At 38.8% G+C, this 13,451-nt stretch overlaps 2 protein-coding genes across 2 annotated transcripts; one reads left to right on the plus strand and one right to left on the minus strand.

Moving 5' to 3' along the window:
- The first annotated feature begins 6,291 nt into the window (after positions 1-6,291).
- On the plus strand, positions 6,292-10,368 carry LOC101302589 (AP2-like ethylene-responsive transcription factor AIL6-like). The gene is made up of 8 exons (XM_004288477.1): positions 6,292-6,406; positions 6,674-7,256; positions 7,578-7,660; positions 9,029-9,117; positions 9,218-9,291; positions 9,384-9,434; positions 9,553-9,629; positions 9,748-10,368. Exons 1-8 carry the CDS (start codon positions 6,292-6,294, stop codon positions 10,263-10,265), a joined length of 1,590 nt encoding a protein of 529 aa, XP_004288525.1. The 3' UTR covers positions 10,266-10,368.
- A 1,020-nt stretch (positions 10,369-11,388) lies between these two features.
- On the minus strand, positions 11,389-12,156 carry LOC101313748. Its single transcript, XM_004289490.1, has one exon. The coding sequence runs from the start codon at positions 12,154-12,156 to the stop codon at positions 11,389-11,391; it is 768 nt and encodes a 255-aa protein (XP_004289538.1).
- Positions 12,157-13,451: the final 1,295 nt, after the last annotated feature.

Consider the following 13,451-nt stretch of genomic DNA (forward strand, 5'->3'; position numbering starts at 1 on the left):
TTATGTTGATTCATTGAAATACTATCAATTCTAATACCGTCCTAAATTCATGTACAAGTTCCTACTATTACTTGGTTAAAGTACTTAATCAAGTTCCATGCAGGAATTGCCAAAAAAACAAAAAAAACAAAAAAACAAAAAAAAAGTTCCATGCAGGAGGGTTGGATCGATGAAAATATCCACACACGCATGAATTAAGTTTTTGAGATGAAAACATCTATCACTCATACATATGCTAAATTTGCTATGATGTATACATAATTCCATATCACATCCTCACGTGCATTTCGCGTGGCTCAAAATCCATATAATGTTTAACTATGATGGACGGGAGGATTGCAGGATTTTGTTCTTCTAAATTAAGTCGTTTCTCAAATCGTCTTTAACCTTATAAACAAAGCAACGATTGGTGATGACTACTGTGGATTATTGTAGCTATCTAAATATTACCAATTTGTGAGACGTGTACTTTATGTGCATGCAAAGGTAAGGTTTCTACTTGTTAATTTGTTTATACATCCTGTGTTTTCTTTCACATTCCTTTTGTCTGGTGCACCACGTGTGATGTAACATGCCGTTTCTAAAGGATGAGCAAGCAAGAAAATTGTAAAGAAGAAAAACAAGTTGGTCTGCCAAAGGTTTGGTTTTGAACCCAGTTGCTCACTGCTTGTGAGACAAAATTCAATCGGAAATGGTTTTCTTTTTCGTTGTTAGTCTTATCCCATTTCGGTTCCATAGATTATTATCGCTTTTTGTTATTTCTGATTGTGTAAAAGATCGGTTTAGAATGGGGACGGATACTTTGATCTTGTTCCATGTATGAACTCGCTTTCTTAAAGCTAGTTCATTCTTGACTGAGAGAGAGGTTGGTCCTTGAAGCTTGAAGGTGGTAAATTCTGATCAACTTCTTAAAGATGGAATTCAAAACATAGTTTAATGATAACAGCTAGAGTCAGCACATATGTTTAATTAAGCTCGATCCAATTACATAGATTTTACTCTTGTAGGATGAAATTAAATCACAACAATTGATGGTAGAAAATTGGAATGTATGTACCGCTGTTCTTCCAGTTTTAATATTTCATAAATTTTGAATTTAAAATGGGACTCTGAAAGGGGTTAATAAAATGAGGTTCAGCCTCAGATATTGAAATCAAGCTAAGAAACATTCTGGAACTCTTGATTTTTTGCATTATTGTATTTGTATATATAAATGCGAAACCATTTACCAACTGGGCAGCCTTCGATCTGTTTTACAGCTTTAGGCATACAAAAAGAAAGACGAAATCGATCATAGGATTCGCACCAATTTCTTTTAAGATATATTTTTGATCTGTTTTTAAACCTGAATTTATATATAGTTTTTAGTTGTAGTCAACAAAGTGAGAAAATCTCCTCTTCTCCTATCGCGCGCTCACATCCATCACATGACTATTTATATGTATGTCTTCAGAAATTGGAGGTGTACATATATGACCGCCAACTAGGTAGAATTTAAAGCTAAGCTAGAGGATTTCATTTGGAATACACATCTTTTATAACAACTTTGTATCATTTTATTAGTTCATCACTGCATGTTTTCAACATGCCTTCAACTACGAGTTGTGTAAATATCACTATTTTTTCAATGGAGGATCGTGTAAATATCACTTAGCCTATACCGGCAGAAACACAAAATTGATGTAAGAATTTAAGGGTACGTAAAAGACATGAAGCTAATATGTCTGGTTAATTCTTACCGTATGTTTATCTAGCTAATATCGATAATCCTTAAATGTAAAGACCACATTTCTTTCTATATATTGCTCAATGATATCTAAAACTAAACCAGTGTTTAGTCTACATCTTCATCACTTCACAGTAACTACTATATAGGAAGGCGTAGACTAAACACTGTAATTTTGATAGAACACATGAAGTTAATTACCTTATGATAAAAAATAAAAAAAGTACGTACTGTGAGGATGAAAATATTTGGTGTTTGGGTTAATTACAAAATGGCCATGATCTGTCGCTAGCCAAGAATTATATATAGAAACTAATTAAGAAGCTGCACATGATCGACCGATCGAACCGCATGCAGCATTGCAGTGTGTGTCTTTCTGCTGCTCTTGAAAAAACGAAAGCAGAGAAAGCCCTAGACGAAGCAATGAGGTGTCCCTATCTCTCTTCTCTTTCTGTCGCTCTCAGCAAAATGAACGAGCTGGGCGTGAGGCCACGTCTCACTCAAGTAAACCCTAAGTGATGCCATATTTAATTACTTGCAACTTTTATATATATTAGTCAGTGTTTTTAGTTCAAATAACAGAAGCGTCAAAACCTAGTTTGCTGGGTTGCTTGTGTAGGTCAAAACTCTACGTCTTGTGTAATTTTATGCGAGGATTCGTTTCGTATGTATGACCAGTCCGAATCAGTAGCGCTATACCCTCGTAGAGGGCAATAGTTTTTTTGTTTTTTTTGGGTAGATTAATCGAGTATTTGAGTTAAAACTAAAACCTACTAGGGAGCTGGATTAAGGATATATAGCTAGGTTAATTAATTAGCCTAAATCTTGACCAAGACGGTAATTTAGTCAAAAGCTAGCTAGCAACAATGAGTTGATGCTCATGAATGGATTGAATGCATGCCATGTAGTTGATTAATGATCACTTGAGCAATTTCACAGGAGCTTGTGTGTATCTTTGAGTCCAACCTCTAATTGATTTGATATTGGAAAAAAAAAACATAAAATTCTACGGAATGAAGTTCATTTGTGAAATAAATGACCAGAAGTTGATAAAATAAATTTGACTCGATTTCAATTGGGTCGTTTACACAAGTCATTGTTATTTTTCTTTTATTATTATTATTATTTTTTTTTTTTTGCTTTCACTAAACTTCATGTGTCAAAGTATTGATGAAAATGCAACCATCAATTGACTCCCTCAAAAATAAAATTCAAAGTGTGACACCATTTATTAATCTCATTCCTAAAAACCATATCTTAAGCTAGCTAGCGTACGTATGTGCTTTACAAACAACCAAATTCATCTCTTTAATTTGAACCCAAGATTGGAATACAAGGAAGTTCTGTACAGCCGTGTTGAAGATTGAACATGTTCAGGTACCCGTATCAATATTGAAGTTCACAGACGTTTCGAAGTTCTGGTGATCGAGTGTAATTTGTGACAAGGATGAGGAACACTAGGTACACTCTCAAAAGGAAAGAGGAGCTCCTGTATTTAGGTTTCTTGCTGATATGCCCTACGGTCACCACCCATTGTAGCCTTGGCTAGTCCTCCATGATCATTCATAACAAAAGATCGAGCTAGCTAGCTGTTTGTTTATGGTCAAACTTTTCTAACGAAGTCCCTCAAAATAGCAATATAAACAATCTTTGGCAGACAAATCGTTTAAACGAAGCAATGCTAGATTACATATGCAATTACACTGTACATGCATAAGCGTGATTTGAGTGATTTTACCTTGAGTTACCATCAACCCCGTGCGCGTAAAATCCGAAACTGTTGTCCCTCCACAGACAAAACCCCACTTCTTATGGCCACTATTCCCAGACACTAGTAAAAAAATATGACCTAGATATTGACTAGTAAAAATAGAATAACAGCTTCTTGAGAGATTTACTGGATGGTGGCTACATCGTAGGTAAATATATGCTTTTTTACAGGTACGGGTTTAAACAAATTAATCTGCCAAAATCACTGCCCTTAAAAGCTGGGATCAAATTATTTCACAGAGAGGAAGCAAACCCAGATGATCAGGCTCATTGTTTCCCGGTTTTTTGGTCACTTGTCTCGCACTCCTTTCATTTCTATCCCAAAATTTAGAATTTGCTTTATTCCTTCTTAGTTTGTCACTTATTATAGCAGCAAAAAAGTTCTTAATCGGCTATACGTACATACAGGACAGCAGCACTGTTGACAGTTCACTGTTGCATTGACCAATCAAAGATGGTGTGTAATTAACTTGTAAAAATGTTACTTTGGTGAAACATTACGTCCCCCTTCGGGTATACCTTGCATCGTTGTACAATCAATCTTTGAATCTAGTGCAAATTAACAGGATTTGAAATAGATCTTCTTTTATTTTTTGAGTATTTCACAATCAATCTATGCTCGACATAGTATATGTTTTGAGGAAATAAATGAAAATCCTCTCACATTAATAAACAACTTCAAAAATCCTCATAACAAAATCTCAATGCAATGAGTCGTAAGCTTTCCAAATAAACTTTGATGACACAACTTAATAATTTATTTCCAAAATTTAGATAAGATTTGGACCGTCCCTTTGAAAAGTATATGGTTCTTGTTCTTGCCTCCTTCTCTACATCATCGTTGGGTTCTCACAATTAACTACGACATCGAGTTCTCCGAAAAAGGTTAAGAAACTTAAAAGAACAAGAAGAAATATCATAAGCCTAGAATTGGCAAATAATGGATGTAATGTGTGTGTGTGTTTATATATATATATATTTTTTTTTTCTTTGTTTATAATTTGAATAAGCCACATTTTGCATCAATGGATTTGACGCATTGAATCATTGATGAAACTTCAACTTAAATAGTAGTTTTTTTTTTCTTTTTTTTTTTATAAAAAAAAATCCTTAGATAGAACATTGAAAGGTGATTTGGAGTGTGCAAATTCTAAAAGAAAACAAGATATAGACAAACGATATTATTACATGAAAATTAAGTGTCACGACAATATATAACAAAAATCTTAGAAACCTTTTAACATAAGCACCATGAAAGAGTTGATATTGATAAGAAGTGTATGAAAATTATGGATAAATCTTGTAGCATCAACTCTAGTACATAACAAAAAGGATATTAAAAAGATGTAACATTTTCAATTGGTAATTTTGAGAAACAAAATATTGACAATATTATCGATATATCGGACTTTGGTCATATAAAAAGTTCATGATCAAGTGAAAAATTAACAACTTGTGTCAATTCGTGTATTTCGAACCCCATAACTTATATAAAAAAAAAAAAAAACGACCGTGGACCTCAATATAACAGATTTACATGAAACTTAAATCTAGTGACCTGTCCTTCCTGTCATAGGTATTCGATAACGGTGCTTAATTTAAAATGTCTACATTTAAATTATATTTTTTTAATTAGTTAATCGTGTTAATTATGTATCTTCATTTGGTAGGATCGTATGAATTTCACACATTGTTACGTTAATATCTATAAGTTTATAACTCGAGTATGTAATCAGCACCATCTCGTAAATGACTTCAATATAAACCATATCTTTTCATGATGACAAGCTAGAAAAGAGTCTGATGATATGTTATCAGTCCATAACTCCGTATACAAAACTCGTCCAAATTCATATATCGATACATTAAAAAAGAAAGTAAAATTCATAATGAGAATGCGGTGGCATAGAAAAAATAAGGATTTGAAATTTGGGGGAGGGTAGGTCAAATACATCCAGGTGGACTAGATCTGAGTGAGATGCATAGCCTCCCAATAGACTAATATGTTAAAGCTGCATGTGAGACAAGTGTTTGAAGGGAGTGATAAGGCCTCGTTTGGTAAAAAGTAAAAAAAAGAAGAAGCCAAAGAACCAGTTTTTTATTTGCACAAAAAGTTACCAGAGATAGAGGGGTAGCCGAAAGAAACAAACAAACCCTAACAAAATTCTCCTATTTCCGCCCAGCCCGGATCTTTCGCAACCTTGTTTCAGACCATTTTTCTCTCCCCCAACACCCAAAAGTCTCTTATTATTATTAACTCTCTCCTCCCCTCTTCCCCATTTTTATATAACCCATCATCTTCTCTCTGATTCTCTTTCTATCTTTCTCTCCCTCCCAAAAAACCCACTTGAAGTTTCAGCTCTCTCGTCTCTCTCTCTCTCTGTAGCTTAAGAACCCAAATGGCTCTGCTGCATGCATTGCGTTTCTAGGACTTGCCTACTTTCATAAGTCACCTTCTGTGCCATCTTTAAAGCCCCAGCAGTAACCTCCAAGTGAGACTTTGCCTTTTAGCTTCGTGATTATCGTATAAACCCAGATGAGATTTCACTAGTCTATATAGTCTCTCTGTAACCGTCGAGTCTGTTTAATCAGCTTCAGTTTCACCACCTCAAGTGGGTGTTTGTTTTTACTTGCTTTCTCTAATGTGGTGATCCTGTGCATGCTTTGCTTCGTGCTTCAGATTTATTGCGAGGTGACGAAACAAGGGAAACTGAAAACCGAAACGCCCCCAAATTTGAATTTAAATACAAATGGCTCCGGCGACTAATTGGCTATCCTTCTCTTTAATGTCCCCCATGGAAATGTTGAGGTCCGCCTCCGAGTCTGAGTCTCCCTTCGCTCAGGCTTATGATACCTCGGCTGCTACTGTTCCCTCTCCTCAATACTACCTCGACAACTTCTACACCAACGGTAATGCTCACCGCCTCGAAATTTCACTCCATATCTCAATATGCAACTATGCAAACATATCTAGTTTGTTGCTGTGTTTGGTTTCATAAATTTTCAATGACCGACTCGAAGTTTTACTGAAGTTCAAAATCTAGATATTTTCCTGACAATAGTAAGAGGTTTCTGTTTCGGTTGATGAGGCAACAATCAATTTCTGCGAGCTCATCAACTGCATGTACGTAATAATCAAACAGACCCATTATTTGTGTTTGTGTTTGTTTATCTCAGGCTGGACGAACCCAAAAGCCGAAGTGTTCTACACGGAAGGGGAGGAAGAGCGGACCAAGCTTGCGAGCTTCATCGACCCACAAACCCAGAACCAGCCGATTCCCAAGCTCGAGGACTTTCTCGGCGACTCCATGGTGCGCTACGCCGACAGCCAGACCGAGACTCAGGACTCGTCGCTGACCCAAATCTACGACCAGGGCTCGGCCTACTTTGGCGACCAACAACACCACAACCAGGATCTCAAGGCGATTACTGGGTTCCAAGCCTTCTCGGCTAACTCGGGCTCCGAGGTGGAGGACTCGGCCTCCATGGCCAGGACTACTCAGCTGGCTTGCGCCGAGTTTACGGGTCACTCGGTTGAGTCGATTGGGAACGAGTTGGGTTTCTCTAGCTGTGGTGGTAGTGCTGCTGCTGGTGCTACTACCAACACAAGCAATGCTTTGTCACTTGGGGTGGCTAATACTACTGCTAATACTCAGAGCTCGAATCGTGAAAAGGCCATTGTTGCGGTGGAGAATGATAGCAATAAGAAAATATCTGATACTTTTGGGCAAAGGACTTCAATTTACAGAGGAGTTACTAGGTAATTAATTTTTCTTGTTTCTGGGTTTTTGCTTTCTACCTGGTTTTAATGTTCATGGTTCATTTGGGTTCTTCTTTTTTGGTTGAAGAATGTAAGAAATGAATGCATATACTAAGAATAATAATGAAGTACTGGGTCTTGGGCCTTTCAATGCTCCTCCTTGTTTGACCAAATTTTTTTTCTGGGTGTGATTTGATTAGTTTAATTTTCAAGGGAGAAAGATGAATGCATCAGTCTGATAGAGGAAGGTCATATTCATGCATGGTACAAAGAGTCTCTGACTGTGAAATATGAATTTTGTATTTGCTTAATTTGCTGCAGACATCGTTGGACGGGTAGATATGAAGCGCATCTCTGGGATAACAGCTGTAGAAGAGAGGGGCAGGCCAGGAAAGGACGTCAAGGTCTAACTCTCTCTCTCTACATCCCCTCTACATATCTCTCTTAAATTTGCATTATTCATTTGCAGAGTGAGAAATTATGAGACTTAGATTATTATGCACAGTACAAAATGATATACATAATGCATTGAGGGAGGACTGTAGCACTGAAAAGAAGCTTGCATGCAGTTTTCAAAGGCAGGGCCTTTAATAATGGGGGCGCTTGTAAGGGTTGCTTGGGGGTCCCTGGATTCAAATTTGCATACTTTTTCATTAGTCTAAAATGATTGATTGATGGTATCTAATTGGTACAATATGGTACATGATATTTTCTGCTCTCTGAGCTTTCTTTCTTCTCTTTACTTGCTTTCAATCACAGCTGATTTGATCAGATGGGCCGCCGTTTTGCCCTTATGTTTAAATTTGCAGTGCTTTGTTGTCTGGTCTTTGTCCATTGGCCTGAGCTAAATAGATTATTAGACTCTGGATTTGTGAAATGACAAGATTGGCAAACCACATCCTGAATTTGCAGAGACCTCGATGAAACTTGGTCTTGTGAAAACTTGGCTTTTACTTTTGCTTTTGCTTTCTCTCTGCAACAAGTTCTTAGGGGTTTGACCAGAGCACCCACTTCTAAATTTTTATCATAAATATATACACGCAGCTTCCCTTTATTATCTCCTAAACTTGTTAGATAGTGACTTTGCTGGACTGTAGCCTGGTAAAAGTTAGCTAGCTGCTAGATTCTGGGCCACCCATGAACCTCAGAATCTCATGTGCAGCAGCCAGCATATATACCTATGGATAGTGATGAAACAAATTTGGTGGGAAAACAATTTGATGGTCTGACAAAGTTGAATGAATTTGGAAGCTTGTACCTTGGACAAAATTAATGAAAATTCTATAGTTCTTACACCTCCGGAGTTCGTAATCGTGTTTTGAACTCTAGAGTCGATAGCCGTTAGATTAGACGATATTTGCTTGCGATGTCCTGTTTTTGATGCCTGAGATATTTGCTTGTGCATATAGTTATCTAATGCAAAAATGTAACAGGTTATTGGGGACCATATCACTATTTTAGCTAACTATCACATTCAGAGAGCACATGTTTCTTAGTTTAATCGTCGGGATTATTATATCAAGTGACTTCTGTACTAAGCAGAAAAAATTGAGTACTATAGCTGATGCTGTAATCTTGTTTTACCTTTTGCATAAAATGTGGGATTGTGGAAATCTTGCTGTCACTCAACAACTGATTCTGATCTACAGTTTACTTGGGTAAGACTTTAACCAATTTGTTTTTGTTTTTCCTTAGTACAGGAAAAGTTCAGTTCTCACAGTTGTTACTTTCATTAACAGAACGATTTATAATGAAAATTCTGTAATTTTCAGGTGGATATGACATGGAAGATAAGGCAGCAAGGGCTTATGATTTGGCTGCTCTGAAATACTGGGGACCTACTGCAACTACCAACTTTCCTGTAATATACATACCAGATTAATTTTAAAACTAGTACACCAATTTGGTATCTGACTTGTCATGAAGTTCGACAACTTAGCTGATTGTTTTTATGTTATCAGATTTCAACTTACAGCAAAGAACTGGAAGACATGAAGCTGGTGACCAAGCAAGAATTCATTGCTTCCCTCAGAAGGTTTGCTCAGCCCCTATAGCATCTTGTTTCTAAAATACTATTAGTCTGTTATGCGGTGGGTTCAGCAGGTTTTTCCATTGTTTTACTTGCAGGAAAAGTAGTGGTTTTTCAAGGGGAGCTTCTATGTACAGAGGTGTAACAAGGTCGGTGCTTTGATGTTCAATTGATTTGTTGATCATTCCTATCCAAGAATGTCTTGTGCATTACTTTCCAGCTTCGTAGTAAAGGTTTACTCATTTGCTATGTGATTTGTCCTTGCAGGCATCATCAACAAGGTCGCTGGCAAGCAAGAATCGGCCGTGTTGCTGGGAACAAAGACCTTTACCTAGGGACATTTGGTAAAAATTCTGAATTTATATTAGGAGTCGTAGTGTCTTTCAAATTAATGACTATTTCCTCTAAAAGAAATCAAATGCACATTTTGATTGTGTCATCACATTTTATAACTGGTGGTAGCCACTGAAGAGGAAGCAGCCGAGGCCTATGACATTGCGGCCATCAAGTTTAGGGGCATCAATGCAGTAACAAATTTTGAGATGAATCGATATGATGTTGAAGCTATTAGCAAGAGCTCTCTTCCTGTTGGTAGTTCAGCAAAGCGATTGAAGATCTCTCTGGAATCGGAAGAGCAGAAATCATCTGTGAACAACCGTGATCTGCATCAGCAACAGAATTCTCAGTGCAGTAGTGGCAGCAACAGCAACACTATCAATTTTGCTAATTCCATGGCGCAACCTATTCAGACCATCCCATGTGGAATTCCATATGATCATGCTGCAGCATTTTATCATCACAACCTTCTCCAACAGTTTCAATCTTATAACTACTATGGCACTACTTCGGATTCTTCAGCAGTTTCGCAACCTAACATTGCAACAAGTCAGATGACAATGGCAATGATGCCCCAGCAGCAGGAGCAGCAGCAGCCAGCTGAGTTCTTTCTCTGGCCTCAGTACCAAACCCATCAATCATAGGGGACTAAAAAAGGCCGTCGCTTTGTTTATCCCATAATGTTATGTTAGCCGCTAACAATATCCGGCTGACCCAACATCTGACCCTCACTCCAATCCACCTCTTGACCTTATAATTAGGACTAGGACTAGGGAAAATCAAGGCAAGATGGTTTTTTGTTTGGAGGCTAAAGTTATGGATAGAGTAGGAAGGAAGCTGGATTTTGTATTTAAGGTGGGAAAACTCTGAATGGCGTATCCATTTACTTAAGGAATTTTCATTTTGTTCATCTTTCCAGTGCTCCTATTTTCATCAGTTGGTTTTGTTAAGTAGATCACCTAGACGCAGAATTAGCATCGTCATACATAGATCATTCTGATTTGCCTCGAAGTGAAGGATCCGAAATTCTAAATGGTAACTAGAGGCTCAAATCAAGTGATATGTAGTTTTTTTCCACTTTTGCCTGCATAAATGTATCATATGAACTGATACGCGTGGAGATACCCTTCCCTCTTAAGCCGTCAGAAACCCATTGTCGCGTTCAACAAAGTAAACCAAAACCAATTGAATCATCGAATGACTAAGATGATTGTAACAGCTGCTACTAGGTTATATCTGATGACTGATATCAGTTGGGGCCTGAATATTCACTTTAATAGATCCAAGTGGAAACGTTGTGAACAAGATGTATATACTCTACGAAAGGGCTCATACTCATTTGGTGCTCGGTCTTGTCACAATCATGCTTATAATAAATCAAGACCATTGAAAATACTTAAAAAATAGGGTAAAAGTTTGTGTAAAATAAAATGTCTCTTTATCCGGACTCTAGATATAAATATGTAAATAAATATCTTAAATAACTAAAATGGCTCATGCTTAGGGTTAAGAAAAATCGTGCTTGTTCCTTTCTTGCAAATGAAAGAAAACAGTGTGATATTGTTACCAAATCTCCATTAAGAACAATCAAAATCTGTACATTCCATTAACATCAAGGAACCAATATTATCCGGAAAAAAGAAACACCATGCTTCTCCGGATTCCGGAACACATAAAACGTGCTACCATACGCGCAGCCTGATTACATTCTCCTATTAAACCGATTTTCAGAAATACGGGTTGTCACGACACCAAGTCACCCTCCTATTAGTCAGGTCCAATTTCATGGGCTTGACTCTGATTAAGCCACAACCGGTCCAAGCCTTGCCGGGCCAAAACGGACCCAGAATCCATCCTCAAGGCCCGCTCGAACGCCTCCCTAGCTTCCTCCCTCATATTCTTCCACTCGTAACACTGACCCAACAAACAAAACGCCGTCGTATCACCCTCACCCTCACTCAGCCCAACCGCCTCAACCAGGTCCTCCACCGCCGAGTCAACCCTTCGCCGTCTATTCACCGCCAGCTTCAGCTCCGCTCTCTTCACCAGCGCCTCCCCACGCTCCCTCTCCGCGAGTAACTTCACGCACGGCGGCGACAACGCCGCGTCCAGCGATCTCAACGCGGCGGCGCGGTGGCCGAGGAGATCAAGAGCCAGGGCCTTGAGGATGTGCGGGCCCGGGTCTCGGGGGGAGAGAGATAGAGCGATCTCGGCCTCGGTTAGGGCGGTTTTGGCGTGGGAGTGGGACTGGGTCTTGTGCGGGGCGGATCGGGCTCGGGTCAGGAGCTGGGATCCGAGAACGAAGTGGCGGGTGGCTTGGAGGGTGGCTCGGTTGTTGGTTCGGAGTTTGGTGAGGGCTTTTTTGGAGAGTTTGTGGATGGTGTAGAATATGGTGAGGGTTAGGATGAGAAGAGCTACCTGCAGCACCACCTCCGCTGCCATTTTCTGAAGAAGGTTTTTGACGGAGTTCACGGTGTTATACGATGACAAAACGGGTGATATTTGCTTTTCAGGGCCTCTTTTGTTGTACTTCATTCTTTTCGCACCGTAATTGTCTTGTTTTTGCTGTTATGTCCTTGTTGATACCGAGAGCAATTCTAGATGGCGAGCTTTCGATCTTTACGGGCAGACGATAGGAAACCCAGGTTTATTATGGGGATGCTATGCAAGGGGCAAAATCACAAAACTATGCGTACGTTGAGGTGTAAAATAGATTTACCAGAATTATCAAGAATTTCTATGTATCAATCTAAATTCAAGACTAAGAATTCTTGCCATACGTTTAGCTCAAAACTTGTGTTGATTATTTGATGTCAATTTTTTTATGACTCATCATGTTTTCTGCATTCATATAACAGATAAAGCTTTAGGAACAAAATGTTGGAAAGGATAGTATAGGTCGAAGGAAAGAAAATGTGTGATATCGACTTCAAAGATTTAGACCAGAGGAGAGTTCTCTCTTCCTTTTCCTCCGTAGTCCTCTACTCTTCCAGACTTTAGTGGTCTCTTCCCTACCCGTGTTCGTGGTCGATCTCTGCCCCGGCAGTGGCAGGCTTGATTTCCCTTTGCTTTTCCTTCCTTTTCCCATCACCGATGCCCAGATCTTCCTACTCCTTCAATCTCAGATAACCTATCCCTCTCTTTCTCCTCTTTTTCCAATATGAAATTCTTCACATAGGTGCACATCTTTCTCATCAATCAGTATTCTCAACGAAAGTTCACTGATTGGGTACTTTGAATTCAGTGTTGTATCATATATCATATAATGGCATGCCTGCAATTCCGTGGCTGCCCCTCTCGTTTCCTCTTTCTCTTTTTGGCTTTCTTTGGTTGTTCTGTCTGACAATTTGTTGCCAAGCGTTATGTTGATGATGTTGCATGATGTTTTGTATGGTTTTGAGGTTGGGGAATCACAGTTTGGATGGGATTTGGTTTGTTCAAGTCTCTTGGTTGTAGTAGCCGTGACGTCTCTGTGTCACATAAGGAATCTGTTTGTGGCGTTGTTAGCACAAACTTTTTCCTTCTCCTGTTCTGCAATCGAGTTGAACCTGGTGCAGTGTTCTCGTGTCAGAAAGTTTTCGGCGTTCTCGGAGATTCCGGCGTTCTCGGTGACGTCTTTGTGTCACCGGAAGTTTCAATACGTGGCGATGGTCGTGTTGACGCGTGTCGTCCTTCCCTGCCTTAGTTGGTTTGCTGGATGTTTGGATAACGATGGGCTGTTTGGTTATGTTTCCTTGTTTATCTTGTTTGCTTTGTGTTTGACCCGGTTGGTTTTTGTAAATCTTGGTTGTAAAGCTTTCTTCTTTCAATAAGACTTTGCCTTCCACTGC

The sequence above is a fragment of the Fragaria vesca genome, linkage group LG1, assembly GCF_000184155.1.
Source record: "Fragaria vesca subsp. vesca linkage group LG1, FraVesHawaii_1.0, whole genome shotgun sequence".
In the NCBI taxonomy this organism is placed as follows: Eukaryota; Viridiplantae; Streptophyta; class Magnoliopsida; order Rosales; family Rosaceae; genus Fragaria; species Fragaria vesca.

What these genes read in the sequence shown, in the direction of transcription:
- LOC101302589 (XM_004288477.1), top strand. Translation starts at nt 6,292, where the DNA reads ATGGAAATGTTGAGGTCCGCCTCCGAGTCTGAGTCTCCCTTCGCTCAG. An exon ending in ATGTACAGAGGTGTAACAAG is followed by an intron (nt 9,435 to 9,552) that starts GTCGGTGCTTTG and finishes TTGTCCTTGCAG; the next exon opens with GCATCATCAACAAGGTCGCT. An exon ending in CCTTTACCTAGGGACATTTG is followed by an intron (nt 9,630 to 9,747) that starts GTAAAAATTCTG and finishes AACTGGTGGTAG; the next exon opens with CCACTGAAGAGGAAGCAGCC.
- LOC101313748 (XM_004289490.1), bottom strand. Translation starts at nt 12,156, where the DNA reads ATGAAGTACAACAAAAGAGGCCCTGAAAAGCAAATATCACCCGTTTTG.